The 14,372-nt window shown below is 50.3% G+C and overlaps 1 protein-coding gene across 6 annotated transcripts in view; it reads left to right on the forward strand.

Moving 5' to 3' along the window:
- Positions 1 to 14,372, forward strand: part of ZZZ3 (zinc finger ZZ-type containing 3) — a 707,971-nt gene that overhangs the window by 513,155 nt on the left and 180,444 nt on the right. For all 6 annotated transcript variants that reach the window (XM_069641671.1, XM_069641666.1, XM_069641669.1 and 3 more), the window contains exon 10: positions 4,291 to 4,425. In XM_069641671.1, the coding sequence (XP_069497772.1) occupies positions 4,291 to 4,425 (135 nt within the window). The remainder of the gene's footprint in view (positions 1 to 4,290; positions 4,426 to 14,372) is intronic.

Below are 14,372 nucleotides of genomic sequence, written 5' to 3' on the forward strand. Positions count from 1 at the left end.
GGGTTGGAGTCACAGAAGCGAACACAAACGCCATTTTGGAACCAAGTTCCGACAAAAAATACCAACCGGTGAATTTATATTAATTTAATAAACCGGCGGTATGTTCGAGGCTATATTAAAAAGTGGTAGCCTCGAACAATGGGAAAATCCCATAGGAATATATTTGCGGTCGAATATAAAAAGTAGTATCCACTGCCACCAGCCAAAACTCGGTCGGGGGGGACTGGACAGTGCCCCCTCGAACAACAGACCCCGGGGCAATTGAATTGCCCCGACCAGTACGTCCACAATATGATGGTTTGTACTGGTTCTGTTCACAATTTAAGACTAGTAAAGCCAATAGTGACTTTACATGCCCTGGGAGACAGTAGTCAGTCCCAGGGTATGGAGTCTGTTTGGGGGTCACTACGACACCCATGGGTTACTGCACGGAGGGTGCTGTGTAACCCACATATCAAAAACACGTGAAACACTATGGGGTAAAGGAGCCCATAGAACACATACAAAGGAACACTTCAAATCATGTCTAAGAGTGGGAGAAAAAGAGTCTCACTCTTAGCAGGAGAAAAAAATAAACCCCAAAAATCCAGCAAAGCTGCTGGGGGGCTCACTAGGTTTGGGAAATTAGCCTTTACAGAGAATTGTCCCTAACACCCTACACCCCCCCCCCCATAGCAGTGGTCTATCTCTTTAAGGGCCTAGTCTTGTGTACAGAAAGGTGGCATTGGGATAAGGTGCATATGTGTTTACTATACAAACCTTGCGGTGCTCCAGCATTCCATGCATTAGTACCATCCTACCCTCATCGTCAGTTTTGGTTGTAAGGATTCTAAAGGGAATGGCCGGACCTATCCAAATTAAAACCCCTCTTCCGTAGGTGGAGTACGTGGAACCAACAAGTATCCCTCCCCATGCTTTTGCTAGGTTCTGTTGTATTTGTGCATCCAGATGGGTTTCTTGTAGTAGTGCTATCCCCACATTATTCCTCTTACAATATGAGCTAATTCTACAGCGTTTAATGTAACTGTTTTGCCCCCTGACATTCCATGTTCTAATCTTAACCGTACCAGCCATTGTCTCTGGAAACCCAATGTATCATGTGGGCAGCGATGCAGGCAATGCATCCGTGCATATCTATAGTAGACATAGCCCAGTGTGTGTCTTGTCCCCATCCCGCCTCCCTCCCACTTTGCCTGCAACTCCATGTTAGGCAGAATTGCCGGCAGTACCCTCTGAGACCACTACACACAATTAGGACTACAGGTGTTAGCCAAACCAACCTTTGGTATAAGTCTGTACCACACTGTTTTTGGTAGCGAGCTGAGCAGCCAGGCTTATCTCAAGAGTGAATGTGAGCAGTACAAGTAATTACACAGAGGACTTTCAATCACAGTGGTTCAAGTAGACACTTATACTCAAGGTTTCTTGGCAAAACACTTATTAGTTTATTACACAATCATTTAGAAAACATTTCACTAGAAGAGGCAACTTAATATACCAATACACTTCAATACAACTCTCTAAGATTTTTAGAGAGTTTGAGCTCCCCTGAAATAGGAACCAAATGGCAGTTTAGTTTGAAGTGAGCAAAGGGGACAAGTTAAGTAGAATATATCACATACACTTATTACGCAGTGCAAATAGTTTTAGTTCACCAGAAGAGTTCAATTCAAGTCAATAGGCTAGACCAAAGTCAATGGGCTAGTGTTCTGGATAGGAAAGAGCAGGTCTGGTATCAAACGGTAAAGTCTTTGCAAAAGTTCTCCAGAAGTAGATTTGGCGAAAAAGAATCATATGTCGGGTCACAAGCTGATTAGGCCTGCAAGTTGCGAAAGTTTCACAAACTTTCACTGCAAGAGTGGCGTTCTCTCAATCGGGTTGGCACAGTACCTTAGTATGAAGAAACAAATGCAGCTGAAGTCGTTGGTTCCTGGCAGTTCCTGCAGATCTCATTGTTCCTGAGCCTCAGTCGTGAGGACAAGAGGGAGGATGTCGGGGGACTCCTGCACTGCACATGATCGTCGAAAAAGCAAACAAGATGGAGTCACTTCAGTTCCAGTAGCTGTAGATTCAAGCACACAAGCTGGTTTCCCTCTCCCTGGTTAATCCTAATCAGCCTTGAGAATGGTATCCAGGTGGCTTACGAGTTGATTGGTCCCACCAATTCAAAGGAAGCAGTTGTCCTTGAAGGGGCTTCTCTGTCGAGATGAACTTGGCAATTTGGACCTTCAGCGTGGCTTCACCGGGCAAACCAACGGTCCAGGAGTTGCAGCAGCTGTCCTCTTCAGCTCTTCTTCGTTCCTTTCGTTACAGTGGTCGACTCTGCTTTCCTGTCCAAGAGACTCGCCTTTTAAACAGTTCTCTCCCTTTTGTTCCGGCCTAGCTGTCACTCACCCATCAATGTGGCTGTCCTTGCCGGACCGTCAACCAGCCAATCACGCCAGAGTGCATTTGGGTCTCCTAGGAGACTAAGCACAGGGAGTTTCGGGCACCTTCCTCACTTCCCGCCCTCCCCAGACACTCAGACGCCAGAGGCAGTCTTCAGTCCGGAAGCCTGCCAAAGGCATACGAACAAAGGAACCAAACCTGGTTTGGCGCGCAGAGACAAACTCTAGAAGGACCTTTCCAAAATGAAACGGCGAAAAAAGACCACCAGGACCTATTTAAACAAAGGGGCTTAAGGTGCCATCTTGAAAAACATGACTCCTGTGATTTTTAGCTGCCGGTGTTCGCAGTCGGGAAAAATCATGGTAGTTTGTTTAAAAAGGCTGGGTGCAGTGGTTTTCCATGGGAAAGGGTAGCATTTGACTGCTACATGAATATTTAGACACAGTGGATACTATGTAACTCCTCCAGTACTCCATTGTAAGATGGTGTGTGCTGGGTCTAGGAATTTGGAAAGACTAGTAAAGTCAATTTCACTTTACATTCTCTGGAAAACAGTAGTTTATCCCAGAGAAGGTATTTAAACCTTTGAGAAGTCTAAAAGACATCCCTGTGTCACTGCACTGAGGGAGCTGTGTTAAAACACATGAGAAGATGCCTATGGAGTTACCTAAAACTCCATAATCAAAGAACACAAGTGTCAAACACTCATCAAAATACATGAAAGAGTGAGGAAAAAAGGCTCACACTCTTTCCAGGTAAAAAAATCAAGTCCTCAAAATCCAGCAAAGTTGCTGGGGGTCTCTTAGGTGAAGGGAATTAGCACTTTTATGAGAATTCTCCATAACACCCCACAACACCCTTCCCATCCCCAACTGCAAACCAACCACACACACACCTTGTCCAGCGGAGCAACCCCTGCTAGGACTTCCCCGTTTCCGTTCCATTTGACCCTGTCCCTCGACGTGTAGTTCAGACTTATATCAAAGGTTCGGTCCCTAATGCCAGGAAGTTAGGGTCATTGTAGTGCACCCAAAGGGTACTGCATACAGTCTTGCCTAACAGAGGGCGTGTGGGACAGTGAATCTGTGTGGTCCCGGTGGAGCCTGGCAGAGAGACTGCTGGCCATCTTCCCTGGCCTTACGTGGTGGCCTTGTGGGGGTGGCCAGCGTCGCCTGCCGGTTAGATGCTGGGTGCCCATACGAGGAGCGCCACGGCCAATCAGCTCGGCGCACCTCGTACCACTGCGGCGGCCATCTTGGTGGGTGCTTTTTCACCTTGGGTGAATGGGACTAGGGTCCCTGCTGGTGGCATCATATGTACCTGGATGGTCTCATCCTCAAAGGCATAGAAACCTGTTTCCACTTGTTGTACCCAGCCTGTCAGAAGGATCAAATACAATGCACCATATGCTTTCAACTGCTGCAGCCACATATCTCCTTCATTATTGCAGCATATAGGACTGAAGCAATTGCTGAGACAGAGCCGCTGTTCTTAGGTGCAAAGGATCATCCATCGAGCATGCCATTGCTGATGAGGCCCTCCTCTTTGGTTCGGTAATAGTGTGGAAACCACTTTCCATTCAGCACTCGTTCAGCACTGACAACCAGTACATTAGTCTCTGAAAACAGAATAGTAAATATTGGATGATATTTGGCTAAGAAATGAATGCACATCATGTCCTGTTGTCAGAAGTAGTCTTCTGAGCTATTCATAATAGGCAGCTACTTTTGCTAAATGTATGAATTAACATAATAGAAATGGTTGTGGGTATTTTTCAATCAGTCTTATATTGTGCTTTTATTTAATTAATATTGTCTTTCTCAAAATAACTGCACGCATTTCTTTCTCCAAGCTAAAACTTTTTTGTACCTAATGCTTAAGCTAAAACTTCCATTTATTTAGGATGAAGACAACCTACCACTTGCTTGTCGAGAATCCGCAGAATACAAAGAACTTCTCGCCCTTAAGAAGCTAAAGAAGAAGAAGCTTCTGCAGATGAATGCAGAAGGTGGATTTGTGCACCATGTTGGCTTCAAAGTAAGTTTTATTTGTGTGGATTCTTCTCTTGTTGACTAGTTTCTTTGTTTAATGTATTGATCTTTATAGGCAGCACTAGAGGCCGTGGCACATGAACACTCTGATCCGTACTGAGGTTTTGATATGCCTTGCTATGCCATCTTTTTACTAGGTGGTGTTGTGCTAGGTTACTCTTCTGGAGCTTGTGGATCTGTTTAGATCACATGCGCTGCATAGTCCGACATCTAGTGGAATCGCGAGTGTAACAAGATTTGTTTTCGAAACAAACGGACGTCGACAGGGCATGTTTAGTAATACTATCCCTATTGTGACGTGTACTGTACCCATGGTCCTTCACGCGTCAAGGTCCCTCATTGTTTTTTTCCGCCATTGAAGTATGTTGCAAATGCAGACTTCTTTTCTAGGCTGATGCCTTTGATTAACTAAAAGTTGTACTTGTAGACTTTCTTACTTTCCTTTGTTGTTCGCCTCACTGCACGACTGCTCAACCACTCGACGGCTCCTGACGAACACCAACATTTTCGACGACTGTTCGATCGACGACCAGATGCAGTCTTTACGGGCTTCCGCCCATTACAGTAGGGGGGAGGTTCTTTATACTGACTGCTTTTCGAGAAGGTTTATTTCATCATCCCCTTCTATTTTCACCCATCTGCCCTTTTAAAACATAATGGACAAAACCCTGTTTACATTTTGCCCCTCGTGCCAGTGTAAATTCCTGTGGAAGGACTTGCACCGAGTGTGCAATCACTGTCTCTCGAAGGATCATGCTGAAAAGCATTGTGAATCCTGTCCGCCTTTCCGGCTGAAAACCCTAAAGGATCGGGCAACGAAACACTGGGCTGCTCACGCCCTGCAGGCCGAGGCCTCCATAGACTTGGCGGAAGACTCCAGCGAGGGCAGTATCGGGGTCATGAGTGACACCGAGGGTGAACGAGGTCTGACGGATCCCCAAGTGCGGACCCCCGACTCCGAGATGCAGGCCAGCGGTCCTGTGATGGAGAAGACCCTCGGCGGCCAAGGCCCACGCAAACGCAACCACACTAAAGACATTCCCCACGGCCGACTCTGTGACAACATTGAGACTCTCTGCCCATGCAGTGACCAGGTATAAAGCCTCAGGTTCCTCACTGTCCTCTGGGCCATCGTGCACGCTTTCGCCACATGGCAGTCCCCAAAGACCGAAAGCGAAGGATGGTTTGGGCACCACATAGGAAAAGGCCCTCCATTCACGCGCTGAAAGGCATTTTGGCGTTCCCTAAGATAATGCACAAAATACAAGCAGTAATTAAGAAACCAGTCAGTACTTCACTACCGCTCAAATACGCCCTTGAAACAAGCAGCATTCTCTATGGCAACTGCAATAACCGCAACCGCTTCGCCACTCAGACTTTCGCAACTAGAGGGACCATGAATAATGAGACCGTGCCGTCCACACTGGACAAAGGACGCTGCAGCCGAACTAAGTCAAAGCATACAGTACATATACCTGTTGAGCACGTCTGTCGACACAGGCCGTAGGCACGGCCAAATATCAATGCACCGTAGAATTCAGCTGTGGCTGTGCCCATCCGGTCTAGCAGTGCACATACACACTGAAACACCTGATGTACCTCAACACTTCTATCACTAGCATACAGCGACTACCAACAAAAAGAAAATTCGGTATAGCTGGCAACACATCGAATCTTCAACAATAGCAGTCTGTTGTATACCACCAACAGCGCCCACCCACGTGCCTGTCCTTGGGTTGCTTAGTGGAGCCTAGCCAGCCACCTAAACTGGCGAAAATGTACATGAGCATTTCTTAATCTAAAACTCTTAGAACCTCTACCACATTGACTACGCTCAATGAGGTTGTTCCAACCATAAAGCGCATTGAGGCCATACAAATATGAAAGGAGCGCTATATAAATAACCAAATACAATACAATACTTAAGGCTAGGTTGCCGAAAAAACAGTTTTGACGCCCTTAACCCCAAATGACACCCAGACAGTTTTCTACCCCCTTAGACTCTGGGGCTATGCGCCATAAATATACCACTCCCTCCCATCCCACACCTGATAAGATGTCACTTCCTCCCAGGCCCCTGTCATTTCAGGCTTCCCACCCTTATGCCATTTTACTCCACAACAATTTAAGAGTTTAGGCACAATGTCCTGTTTCGTGAACTTTATGGATAGATAACCTGACCAACTGGCAGCTCAAAGAGACACCTCGCTGCCAGGGGCATCAGCAGACCCACCACCTGCCAGGAAGTCTCGCCTTGAGCCACAGTCAAGCACCTCTGCTTTAGACACCCCAGCCTCGACATCCCAAGACACCTATCAATACCAAGACCCCTCTCGGGACTCCTATTATGACGACCAAGCAGACCCAGGGTCTCAGGGGGACCTCTATGACCAAGATCAGTTTTACGACGATGATGACGACATTTACATCCATCAGGGCCAGCCGGTAGCAAATTTGTTGGTTGAAAACCAACTCCAGTACAAAGAACTGCTACTAAAGGCAGCGCAACATTTCATTATCGACATTCGGGAGACACAGGTTGACAAGGAATTTGTGGAAGATATCCTGGGGGACAAGAAGTTCGACACGCAGTTTATAACTCTCCTGCAGTCTGTCCAGAGATGTATCCAACCTTCCCTACTAACACCTACTTTCACAGGGGTGGTCAACCCTAGGATAGAAAAGCTATTCGGACATGAGCCCACTGACCCGAACTCCCCTGGGATCGGCAAAAGCCCCACCAGATAAGGAGAGCAAGAAGATATATACGTTTGGGAGAAAGGTTGCCTCCTCTGCAGCGTACCAAACCAGGATTGCTAACAATACTACACTATTAGCTGGTTACGGCTGCCACAAATGGGATGAGCTGGAACAACAAATAGAAACCGTCCCAGAACCGCTAAAAGCTCAACTGCATAAGGCTGTCTCAGAGGGCAAACAAATCTCAAACTGCAACCTGAAGAACACTTGTTGCATTTACTAGGCAAAAGGTACAAACCTTAAAGGTCCTTCCCTATTCTTGGAACATGAGTGTTCTCGTTGGCAGGCGAGGGCCACTATGTCTCTAGTGGCCAAGAGACAGGTCAGGATATGCGAAGATGTAGGAAAAGTGAGAGTTCTTGAAGAAAGCTGTTCAAACAAATAAGTAGACTCAACAAAGGGACTCTATCTTCCCTTCTATCTATGGTTGCCTTGACGCTAGGGCTCTGAAAATTCCGCTGAGGTAAGTCTTGTAGGACAAGCTGAGGGTCCCTCAAGTTCCATGTCTCAACTCGGAACGGCAACATCGGCAGCACAGTAGTCCAAACTCAGAGCTGGTCAGACACAGGGCAGTCCCGGGGTACTTCCGAAGGCTCTTCTTATCTGGGCACCGAGCAGACATCGGGAATGGATGTTCCCTCCACTCAAAGGTTAGCAGCTCCCTCGCAGGTCTGCTGGAGACCAACAGTAAGATGGGGCTCTTCCAGGACAGCAGCAGAAGTTGGTCGCCAAGCCTCTTTCAGACGGGTCACTGGTCTCCTCACGGTTCTCTCAGTTGGACAAAAGTCTTGGCTCCTTCAGGATTTCTCCAGAGTAGGTGCAGGGGTCCCCTTCTTATCTCAAAAGCCAGATAAGAGCACAAACTCCCACTAGCCAATAGTAGAACTATTCCCCACACACACACACCCCAGCAGTGATCCAATCAGGACCACAGGTGGGAACACTCATGCATATCCCTCAGACGCACTGAAACCAGTTTGTGGTTTGGGACCAAACAGTCCCAGCCCAAATCCTACCAGCAAACACATGCAGCCCTCGAGTAGCCCGCCAAATGCCTCTGCTTTCCCGGGCACTGGAAGTCCATATAAGGATTTACTCTTACGTCCTGTCCCCTTTCCTCCATACTGCATGGGTGTCGCTTCCAAGGGACGGAGACGGAACTTTTCACCAGAAAAAAACCTTCTTCCCCTTTTAAATTTAGAGGCGCGCAGGGGTGCAGCCCTGGAACCATGTGCTGCCCTGACTCAGCCCTCCGGTGCTACACCTCAGTCCCCTTTTCAGCGTCGACGGGAATGGTCTGAATTCACCAGCGCTCCTGGGTTTGGCTTTGGCCTTGTAATTCCACGCGTGGATACTTCTGTCTTTTTTGTCTTTTTATCATACAGGTACTCTGTCTTCAGGTGTCACGCTCCTCCCCATCGTGTGTCGACTTCAACAGGGTTCAGCAGGTGTCCATCCTGCGACAGGCTCTTATCAACTTCAGACCCCCACGCCCTCTGCCTACGTTGCCTTGGCCCAGACCACGGTTGGCAAGCTTGTACAGCGTGCAACGCACTTTCATCGAGGTCTCTGAAGAACAGGCTAGCCAGGTGGAGGGAGCTCTTCCAGAAATCGCCTCCAGAGGACCACAAGGTCTTCGTCAAACATCGTTGCAGGCCCAAGGTAGCGCCTCTGTTCTCCATCACACCCCGCAAGGGAGACTCGTTCCCAAGGACTCGCCCTTGCGGGTGGGACAGTCCAGGTTCTACTACCAGCATGTGCACTGAGGCCTCCCCGGCTACGGGCCGAGGGATCCTCGGATCCTCCCGGTGACAAGTGTTGAGGGACCGGAATATGTCCGAGGGGGCGCCTAAACACAGCTCTACCGGCCCCCGGGCTGAGGGTGTTACGCCTACCAGGCCTCGGCCTGAGGAGGAGGGTAGGCCTCATGATCCACACACAAGAGTCCTGGAGGAGGCTGGGCCCAGCGAGCTGAGCAGCCCGATGCAGGCACGTGGAAGGCAGCTCGACAAGATGGCCGCCATACCAGACATCAGCACCCGTCCAACGCCGCACCAGGAACGGGAATTCGGCGAAGAACGAGTGTCAAGGTGGGATTGGTGTCAACCTTGTACGTGGCCTACAGCCTATCCTTCATTTCTCCAGCATGGGGTCTGGCATGGATTCACATGCTCATGAATAGTCCCTGTCGTCAGGCTGGGAATGCTTGGTAAAGAAAAAATCAGTTTGTTTTGTTTCTGAACTGTCTTTCTACTAATGACCAATCTCTGGTCTCTGGGTCATACTGACCCAAGCCAATGACTGCCCGCTACCTAAGCCCCTCCTCTGGCAGCAATCTTCAGATTTTTAGCACAGGTTCAAGTGTTGGGAGTCCTCGTGCTGTAGCTCTCGAGCTTTTACTGCATATTGCGTTTTTGCGAAGAGTTTACAGTCAATTCAAGCCTCAAGCTCCACCGATTCATTTCCTACACCGCTCAAGGGTGGATTTTCATCTAATTACACTTCTTGGAGGATTCCGAAGACCATTGAGCCCTACCCCGATTCGGACATGGCCCAGGACAAAGGAGATTTGACACCTACTGGATCCAAACTGTTCAGGAACTGCCCATGATGTGGATTACAGAATGTCTTCAAGGAAGATGAGCACTCCCGGTGCCTCTACTGCCTTCACGCCGACAAGTCGCACATGGAGGAGGACTCTGCGTTCTGTAAGAACATGTCCGTCCGGACAATGAAGGACCGTCGTACTCAACTCACCAACTGGCTAGAGGGGAAGAGCCCAGCAGCAGGTGCGAAGAGGAAGTCCGAGCGGTCTTCTGAGATGGTCTTCTAAGACCTTTGAGGGTGCTGCGGCAACGGGGGCCCAACAAAAGGCAAAGCACTGCGAGTCTGCGGGCACCGGGAGCGCTGTTGGTTCGGGCTCATCAGCTGCCAGGCAGGGCGTGATGTCACCGACGCAATAATCCACGAGCCAATGCTCTGGCTCGGGGGGGAAAAGGCAGTCGGAGAACCCGGCTAAGCTTCGGGAGAAGCCCTGGTCGATCACACTCTGGAGTTTCAAAGAAAGTGCCCCCATTTCCCTCCTGTGGCCAGGAAAGAAAATCACATTCCACAGCTGCTTCTGGAGGTACAAGCCATGCTGAGAAATGGCACGATAGAACTCGTCTCAAAGAGGCTGGGGGCTCCGGAGTATACTCGCGGTACTTCCTCGTCCGAAAGAAGACTGGCGGCTGGCGACCCATCCTGGACCTTCAGCGCCTCAGCAAGTTCATCAAAGCCCAGAAGTTCTGGATGGGTTACCCTTCAGCACGTACTGGGACAGCTGGAGGAAGGTGACTTCCTATCGTTGCTGGACTTGGAGGATGCTTACTTTCACATCCCCATACACAAAGGACATCGAAAGTTCCTACGGTTCATGGTCCAAGGGCAACACTACCAGTTCAAGGCCCTGCCCTTCGGCTCCAAGGGTCTTTACCAAGTCGCTGGCACCGGTGGCGGTGCTGCTGCGCCTGCAGGGGATCCATGTTTACTCCTACCTGGACGATTGGCTTATCCGAGCAAAGTCAAGAGAACTCGCTATCGACCACACAACGAAGATCATCCACCTGCTCACGGATTTGGGATTCTTGATCAACTTTGCAAAGTCCCACTTGGTACCGTTGCAGGACACCCTGTTCCTCTGAGCCAGACTCGACACAGTAGCGCGGTTGGCTTCACCGTCGGAGGAGAGGACGAAGGCCATCCTGGGCATGGTACAACGGCTGTTGACCATGGAAGTGGCCAGGGTAAAGTCCATCAAGTCCCTGCTCGGCATGATGTCATCTTGCATCTACCTCGTGCACCTGTGCAGGCTGCGGATGCGACCACTGCAGCAGTTCCTCGATGCCCGTTGGATGCAAGTGGCAGGGAGTTTTGAAGACCAGATCTCTCTCAACGAGACTTTCCATCAAGCAATCCGGTGATGAGGCACCCGCGTGCATTAAGCAGCGGGCATGGACTTCCAGACCCCAACGCACCAGGAAACGGTGACGACTGACGCCTCCCTGGAGGGGTGGAGAGTGCACACCGGAGATCTCCACGCAAGAGGCAAAAATTCAAGATGGTTGTGCCAGCTTTTATAGTGGCGACATTGTACAAGGGAGACTGGATGTGCTCCCTGGATCTGAAGGACGCGTATCTACACGTCCCGATATGGCATCCCCATCGGCCTTCCTATGGTTCAGGATCCTGGGCTACCATTTCCAATACAAGGTCCTTCCTTTTGGTCTCAACTCTTTACCAGACTCATGAATAATGTGGCTGCCCTCCTCAGGGCTCAAGGCCTCCACATCTACCCATACCTTGACGACTAGCTTGTCAGGGCTACATCGCCGGAAGCAGTTCACCACACTTCCCAGGCTCTTATGAGCACACTGCACGATCTGGGCTTTTCGCTCAATCTCAAGAAGTCGCAGCTGCAGACTCTTGACCTTCTTGGGCCTCATCTGGGACACATGCTCCGAGAAGGTGTATCCGTCGGAGAACAAGATCACAGCTATCAAGAGGGCCATTACTCACTTCCTCAGCAGAGAGGTGACCTTGGCCTGGTGGTACCAGCACCTCCTTGGTCTCTTGATAGCGGTCCTATTAGCCGTCCCCCACACGAGACTCAGGATGAGGAGGATACAGCTGCACTTAGCAGCATCCTTGAACCAGTAGCGGGGATCTCAATCCGAGAGGATCAACGTTCCTCCATCTCTCCACCAGGACCTCACATGGTGGTCCATGGACTGCTACCTATGGACGGGCAAGCCCTTCCGGCCTCCCCCCGCCATCACCATGAACTCCTCTCTCGAGGGATGGGGAGCCACCCTGGATGATCTCTCGGTCCACGGCACCTGGATGCGACATGAGCAGGAGTACCACATCAATTGGTTGGAGCTGAACCCCATATGGCTAGCCCTCAGAGCATTCTTCCCACTTATCAGGGGCAAAGTTGTCCTCATCCAGACAGACAACCTGACCAGCATGTACTATGTCAACACACAGGGAGGCACCAGATCCCCTCCACTGTGCACTCTGGCAATCAGCATGTGGGAGTGGGCCCTGGAAAACGACATCTACCTCATGGCAGTCCACTTTCTGGGGGAATCCAACCTGGAAACGGACAGGCTCAGCGAGTTGGGAGCGGACAACTACGAGTGGCTGTTAAACGACCTCGTTACTCAGGTGATCTTTAGCAGATGGGGTGTCCCCAGGTGGATCTCTCTGCCACCTGGCACAAGAAGTGCCCTCAGTTCGCCTCCTGGCAGGGACAGGGCCCCGGCTCCATGGGCGACGCATTTTGGATTCAGTGGAACGGCATGACAGCTTACGCCTTCCCGCCCACTCCGCTTATTCACACAACATCATTCTAATGGCTCCATGTTGGCCAGCCAGGCCATGGTTCTTGGAGCTGTTCAGCCTCTTGGAGGTGCCACCAATTCACCTTCCGACGGGCACTGCACATCTTCTGTCGCGTCATGGGGGCAGGATCATCCACCCCGTGCCACAGCAGCTAGCCCTCACAGCATGGTTCCTGAACAGGTGACGCTACGGCACCACATCCTCTCCCAGGCTAATCTGGAGATCAGACAGGGCGCAAGGAGCAAGGCTACCAGGGCCCAGTATAAACGTAAATGGACCAGGTTCTGCCACTGGGCATCCTCCAAGGAAATCGACCCCCTGGCATGTACTCTGGACGACGTGCTCGCCTTCTCGGCGCACCTCACCCACTAAGGCGTGCAGGTGGACACCTGCCGCATTTACCACGCAGCCATCGGGGCGTACAGGAACTCGGAGGAGGGGGTCTTCTCCTCTAATCCGATTGTCAATAAACATTTGACGGGGCTCGCAAGACTCTACCCGCCTATCAAGTGGCCACACCCCGTGCGGGACCCGAACATAGTCTTGGGCGCCCTGGCACACAAACAATTCGAGCCAATGGCGTCCGCTGACGTCAGGCTGGTCACTATTAAGACGGCCTTACTAGTCGGCCTTTCCTCGGCTCGCAGAGTCAGGGAAATCCAGGCGCTGGCCGCCTCAGAACCATATACTAATACTAACTTTCACAGGGACAAAGTAGTCCTCCGGACACACCCACATTTCTGCCTAAGGTGCCGTCTGCTTTCCATCTAAACGAGGAAATAGTCCTTCCTACGTTTTTTGCCGATCCTAAGGATGAAGCACAGAGTTCTGCATTGCCTGGATGTCAGGCGTGCCCTGAAATTCTACCTGGACAGGACCAAGGGCTTCTGCAGGTCAGACGCCCTTTTTGTCACTTTTGGAAGTACAAGACCCGGCTATCAGGTCTCCAAGGCCTCCATATCCCATTGGATGGTCTCGGCCATCAAAGCAGCATATGAGGGTCAGCACAAGCCTCTTCCGGCAAACATGCATGCCCACGCAGTCAGGACCAAGGCAACAGCCATCGCTTTTCAGCGCCATGTCCCTTGGCAAGTCATAAGCAGGGCGGCCACATGGGCCACTCCCTCGGATTTCTGCAAACATTATTGTTTGGATGCCGGCTCTAGATCTGATGCGGCTTTCGGACAGGCGGTTCTCAGGAACCTATTTGCTTAAGGAGGTACTCCTCTCCACCCTGTGGCTACATTCAGTTGTAATCGCCCATGCAGTATGGAGGAAAGGGGACGGGACGTAAGAGTAATTATAAGTTACTCACCCTAGTGACTAGTCCTTTGCTCCATGCGTCCCACCATCCTCCCCCCTAATACTGGTGTCATTAGGAAATTTTAATCTATTGTGGACGCGTCTATGGGGACTGAGGTGTGGCGGTGGAGTCAGGGCAGTGCATGCTCCCAGGGCTGCACCCCCGCGTGCCTCTAAATTTAAAGGGGAAGAAGGTTTTTTCTGGTGAAAAGGTTCCGTCTCCCGTCCCTTGGAAGGGACGCCCATGCAGTATGGAGGAAAGAGGTGTAAGGACTAATAGTACGTTAGTCACTACCGTGAATAACTTATAATTTCCTGGCCTCAAAGACAAGATGGCCAAAGGACGAGCAAAAATCCTCGTGGCATGGCCATGTATGGTCACTAGCCACAGTTAGTAGCTAAAACTCGGTAAACGCAGTAAGGCTAAAACGAAAAGTACCAAACATTGTAAAATGTCACTGCTGCCACCTGCTTGTCCATTAAACA

Source organism: Ambystoma mexicanum, chromosome 1q (genome assembly GCF_040938575.1).
Source record: "Ambystoma mexicanum isolate Mex_15411 chromosome 1q, UKY_AmexF1_1, whole genome shotgun sequence".
In the NCBI taxonomy this organism is placed as follows: domain Eukaryota; kingdom Metazoa; phylum Chordata; class Amphibia; order Caudata; family Ambystomatidae; genus Ambystoma; species Ambystoma mexicanum.